This window comes from Halyomorpha halys, unplaced genomic scaffold (genome assembly GCF_000696795.3).
Source record: "Halyomorpha halys isolate HHAL.00 unplaced genomic scaffold, Hhal_1.1 Scaffold370.1, whole genome shotgun sequence".
In the NCBI taxonomy this organism is placed as follows: domain Eukaryota; kingdom Metazoa; phylum Arthropoda; class Insecta; order Hemiptera; family Pentatomidae; genus Halyomorpha; species Halyomorpha halys.
In genome coordinates, this window is record NW_027107863.1 from 379,701 (window position 1) to 385,732 (window position 6,032).

The 6,032-nt window shown below is 30.9% G+C and overlaps 1 protein-coding gene across 1 annotated transcript; it reads left to right on the forward strand.

The window, feature by feature from the left end:
* The first annotated feature begins 703 nt into the window (after positions 1 to 703).
* On the forward strand, positions 704 to 6,026 carry LOC106681855 (uncharacterized). The gene is made up of 2 exons (XM_014422394.3): positions 704 to 796; positions 4,534 to 6,026. Exons 1-2 carry the CDS (start codon positions 761 to 763, stop codon positions 5,872 to 5,874), a joined length of 1,377 nt encoding a protein of 458 aa, XP_014277880.1. The 5' UTR covers positions 704 to 760; the 3' UTR covers positions 5,875 to 6,026.
* The last annotated feature ends 6 nt before the right edge of the window (positions 6,027 to 6,032 follow it).

Genomic DNA, 6,032 nt, shown 5'->3' on the forward strand with positions numbered 1-6,032 from the left:
TAATGTCATTATTTTCTTAAAGGTGACGAAAAATATGTTTATTTTAAATATTTTTAAGTTAATTCAATTTTTGTTTTTGTTCTTGATCTTACTTTTTTTATTAATTTATTATTACGTTACACATATTATTAGTATTTAATACATATTTATTTTTTATCATCATTAAGCAAAACAGAATATAATGTTTTATATACTAGAATTTTTTTTTTAAGATAGAAAAATGTTCTTTACTATAGTTAAGAACATATAGTTATGGCTTAAAAAAGCATTTTTAGGCTTTTAAAGAAGCATCTGTCTGAAGCAATTTTTTTTCTTTTTTATTCTATACTATTTTTTTTTATTCTTTACAATTCAATGTTCTTTTTTTTTTTTTTACTTTTGCGAATAATTTTATATATATTATCATCTGTAATTTTGTAATTACAAATAACCAATATTTATTGTGGTAGTATGCACAGAAGTACTAATTATTTAAAATATTCGCCCCTTCTTTAGGGTTCACTAGAGAGGTGAAAATATAAAATAACATATATATGTACACATATCTATTTAGTTTAGTTTACGATTGAAAACTATGCTATATAAAACAGCATAGTTTTCAGTCCTATTCTAAAAAGCTTAGGATCAAAAAATAACGCAGTGTTTCACTGCCGAGATATCTGCCTCTTATCGAAAAGATATTTGCACATCCATATCTATTGATAGCAGCAATCTTACTGGAGTTCCCTCGTAGTATCTACTATTTGGTTCCAGCATCATCATGAAGGCATTGCTTCTCATCTTCTCCTTAGTTATTGTAAGTTTTTAATTTTTTATAAATAAATATAGGAAAAAAGTTGATTATTTCTTGAATACAAATAAAAATAATACACAAGGCACGTAACCCTAATAATAGGGGTATTCATGATGTTGTGTTAAATGTATAATGTTTTACCATGTTAAATGTTATAACTATAGGATTGTGAACAGACCTATTTGAAGTCATGTTAAACGTTAAATGCATAAGAGCCCCTAGCGAATTTTCTGAGCAACTTGTTTTATAAGCCTTTATGTTTATAACCTTTCCTTCCAGAGCCTCATGGTATTGTTTACTTCGAATTTGATTTAAATTTCAGTTTGGATTTAAACAATTTATTACAATATGCCTAGAGTGAGTGAAAAGTGGACCTTGTGTGAAAGTTTAGCTTATGAGTGTCTTATTGATCTTTAAACTTGTGAGGAAGAGAATGAAGATGAGCTAATTGACAATTGTGTTGAAAGTTTTTGAGTTTAGTTTGTTACTAATTTTCAATATTTTATTGTACATATTTGAATAAAATTATTATGTTAACTTAACTGGTCTATTGTGTGACGTCATTCTCCATTTAACAGACCAAGTAACAGACTCTCAGCCATGTTACATGTTATTTCGTTTTACCACCGCAAAAGAAGGCAATTTTTTCCATTTAACATGAGTTTTTCCATTTAACACGCTTTAACATGTTAAACTAAAGATCATGAATACCCCTAATATCCGGTTGTAAATGAGGTAAATAGATAATTTTTATTTTATTTTTTTTTGTTTCTTAAAGCAATAATTAATCAATTAAATATTTTTTACTTATTGTTGCTAACAATGAAATCTGTTTATTTTTTTTTAATAAACAAAATTAAAGTTAATTTAAGAATGATATATTGAAGAACCCCATTAAAGCCCAGTCACACTACTCCAATGTGACTGAAACTTATCTCATATTAAAAAATATTTAATTGCGCATAGATTCAACGAGTTTAATTATCGTTTGAAAAAACAATTCAACAGGCCACTTTATAGGTACTTATGGTCTTTAATCAATTAGATATTTTTATTATTGCTAACAATAAGAACTGATTATTTTTTTTTTTTTTTAAGAAACCAAGGAAAAAAGTTGATTAATTCTTGAATAAAAATAAAAATAATACACAAGGCACGTAACCTTAATAATATCCGGGTGTAAATGTGGTATATAGATCATTTTTATTTTATTTTTTTGTTTCTTAAAGTATTAATTCATCAATTAAATATTTTTTACTAATTATTCCTAACAATGAAATCTGTTTATTTTTTTTAAATAAACAAAATTAAAGTTAATTTAAGAATGATATATTGAAGATTCCCATTAAAGCCCAGTCACACTATTCCAATGAAGATCAAACATATCTCATATTAAATAATACTTAATTGTTCATAGATTCAACGAGTTTAATTATCGTTTGAAAAAACAATTCAACAGCCCACTTTATAGGTACTTACGGTCGTATTTAATCAATTAAATATTTTTTATTTTTTATTGCTAACAATAAGAACTGCTTATTTTATTTTTATTTTTATTAACAAACAAAGGAAAAAAGTTGATTATTTCTTGAATACAAATAAAAATAATACACAAGGCACGTAACACTAATAATATCCAGTTGTAAATGAGGTAAATTGATTATTTTTATTTATTTATTTTTTTTCTTAAAGTAATAATTAATCAATTAAATATTTTTTACTTATTATTGCTGACAATGAAATCGGTTTTTTTGTTTTAAATAAACAAAATTTAAGTTAATTTAAGAATGAGATATTGAAGAACCCCATTAAAACCCAGTCACACTATTCCAATGTGACTGAAACCTATCTCATATTAAAGAATATTTACTTCGAGAAGTTTGTCGGGGAGTGCGGTCAGCGAAGAACAACATAAATAAACAAAACCATATTTATTTATTTTATGCCAACGTTTCGACCTGAGTTTCAGGTCTTCATCAGGGGTTGTGGCCATGAAACATCGGCATAAAATAAATAAATATGGTTTTGTTTATTTATGTTGTTCTTTGCTGACCGCACCCCCCGACAAACTTCTCGAAGCATTAATCTACGGTCAACTATCTACACCTCATTAAAGAATATTTATTTGCTCATAGATTCAACGAGTTTAATTATCGTTTGAAAAAACAATTCAACAGGGCACCTTATAGGTACTTACGGTCGTATTTAATCAATTAAATATTTTTTATTTATTATTGCTAACAATAAGAACTGGTTATTTTATTTATTTATTTTTTTAAATAAATTTAAGAATGATTTTTTGAAAAACGCTATTTAAGCCCTGTCATACTATTCCTATGAGGAAAAACCATACCTCATATAACAGAATACTTAATTGCTAATTGATTCACTAAGCTTAGTCAAAATCGTTAGGGCCATCTTAGATAAATTCGATAAATAATGTCAAACATTGATTCTATAAAGTGGCATTTACGGTCGATTTTATTGGAAGAACTGCGGTCTTATCCCAGGCATATTTCCGCCTTATATATGTAATTTCAGTTTCGACTTTTCATTAGTTACAGACACATGAATTTTTAGGCCCAGGTTGTTGAGGTCCCCAAAACATGTACTTTCGTCGAAAACTAAAATTCGAAATATTTCACGATCTTTGAACCTACCATTTCATATGAAGATGAACGAAAGTAAAAAATTCATGAATTTCGAATTGATATAAAGAACTAGAAGTTTTGGAAATTCATAAAAAAAAAAATAAATAAAAATAAATAAATAATAATTATCTATAACCTTTTATTGGGTATAATCTACCCTATAGACAGCCAATATTTAATATAATCGTCCAAAATGTAATTTGCGATTTTACATATCATTGTGCCATTTTTTTTTTTTTTTTTTTTTATAGTTAAGAAATTTTCTATCAAAAGTCAAAATATCCACTTTAAAGATGTTATTAATTAATAAATCATTGTAGCAGCATCTTTTGTAGCTAGCAATTTTTTTCTGAAAATGTTTCCTGTAACAGCAATTTGACAGGTTAATTTTAATTTTTTAATAAATTATTTATTGTTATTTACAACTGTATAAACATATATACAACAATTAAATTTGATGTAGGCGATATAGACATTGAGGTCCTGTTGGATGACTTGATTTGTGACAAAGTAAGGAGCATTAAGGATTTTAAGAAGGATTTTGGACTGTAAGGATTGGATTTGGGAGGAATTTTATGGTTTAGTGGAGCCCTAAAGCTCAACTCCGTATTTCCAGATAGGCCTTATAATAGTTATGTAGATCAGTCTTTTGCAATGTGTTGGAAGTTTAGACCTTTGTGTAGTAATACTGAATACGGAATCGACGAACAGTTTCCTGTCTTTTCGGTCTTGTATGAGGATTCCATGTCAGTTGTTTGTCTCGATGTAGTCTTAAATAACGGATCTATTCGACAGGGATAAGTGGGGTATTATTAAAGGTACAGTATCCCATTAAACAAATAATGGCTGCCTGGGCTATGGTGGACACTCGGGTAATCTCGAATCTAAACTTAAACGCCTTATGAATTGCGGTGTACGATTTAGTTTCAGAATCACCAGAGATAGGCTGATCTCTGATTTGATAGGCAGTCAATTTCTCGTAACTTGAGCAAATATATTTTAGGGTTCCTAAATTCTTCCATTTAAAAATGTTTTATTAACCAAGTGTTAACTTTATGATTTTAATAGAATGTTTAATTTTTTTTTCAGATTCATGCTGGGTGCGATGACTTCAACTGGAAAAAACTTAATGAATTCCAACAATTTCTTATAGATTATAAGATCGATGTAGAAAAGCTCATCATGTCCACTTTACACGTCGTGGGAAATTCGACAGGGCTGACTTCGGATGAATTATCGGATGAGATAGACAACTTGCCAATGCCTTGGGAAAGTTCTTCATGGGCAGGAACTAATTGCTCGTTCGGATTCCCGACGAGGGATATATTGAAGGAATTGTTCTTAATAAACTTAAGGACACTGGAAGAACCAGTAATGAAGAGAGTAGAATATCTAAGGAAGAGATTTGTCGAAGTGTCTTCATCCCTGAAGTTATTAGGAACAATAGCTGATTTGAAGAACCGAAGCTGTTCGATCTCTAGCAAGGATTGTCCTCAAAAGATCGATTCTTGGATAGAAGATAATGTATCTGCTTTGAAGTGTAAACTAGTCAAAAACTGTCAGAAACATATTATTACCAAAAGATCAATTGATAATTCTTGTACTGCAAATCAATTCAAGTGTGGTAGTGGAGAATGCACGAGTATTGATAACGTATGTACTGGAACAAAGACGTGTAGAGACGGAAGTGATGAAGGACCACAATGCACAAGGTATTGTTTCAATGGCTTCCATTGCAGGAGTCTAAAATGCATCGACAAATTGCTTGTATGCAATGGTAAGGACGATTGTGGTGACAACTCGGATGAAACTGACTGCATCCTCAGACCCAAATATTCCTCATCTAACTGTAACTTAGATCTGGGACAGTTCTTGTGCAAGAACGAACAGTGCATTCCACTGGCAGAAGTGTGCGATGGCGCCGACGGATGTGGTGACGGCTCGGATGAAGGCGGGATGTGCGGTATCGGATGTCCCGGGCGTTGTGAAGACCTGAGTGGCGTTTGCTTGACCACTCCGCAAGGTCCTATCTGCGTCAGCAAGTGTCCTCCAGGTTCTGTAGACACAGCCTCCGGATGCAAGCCGCCTCCCGAAATCCTGCCTTCAACTGTGGAAGAACTGGTAGAAGAAATGCCTAGAATTGTATCGAAGTACATTTCTTCCGTCTACCAACTGAAACAGGCTACTTTTTCTTCGATATTCAAAGCGTCTACTAACTTCACACAATGTGTTGGAGATAAGTCCTTTAATAAAATTATTAAACTCACAAAATTCAACGAGACAGATGATTCTAATAGTGCAATAGAGAATCGAATATCAGGACTAATCAAAGCCAGCCTAAGTCGCGATGCTGATATTGCTCCGATTATAGATGCAATTTTACAGCGAGCGAAATTGGAACTAGGAAAAAATAACACTGGTCATAAATAATATGTTTTTATTTATCTAGTCATCTATCTATCTATACAGCTCCTGGAGGACTCTGGCCTAAGAGACTGAACTGCTTCACTTGTTTCTGTCAGTTATATGTCTTCAGCATCTCATTGTACCCAACTAGTCCATGTCTTCAGCATCTCATAGTACCCAAC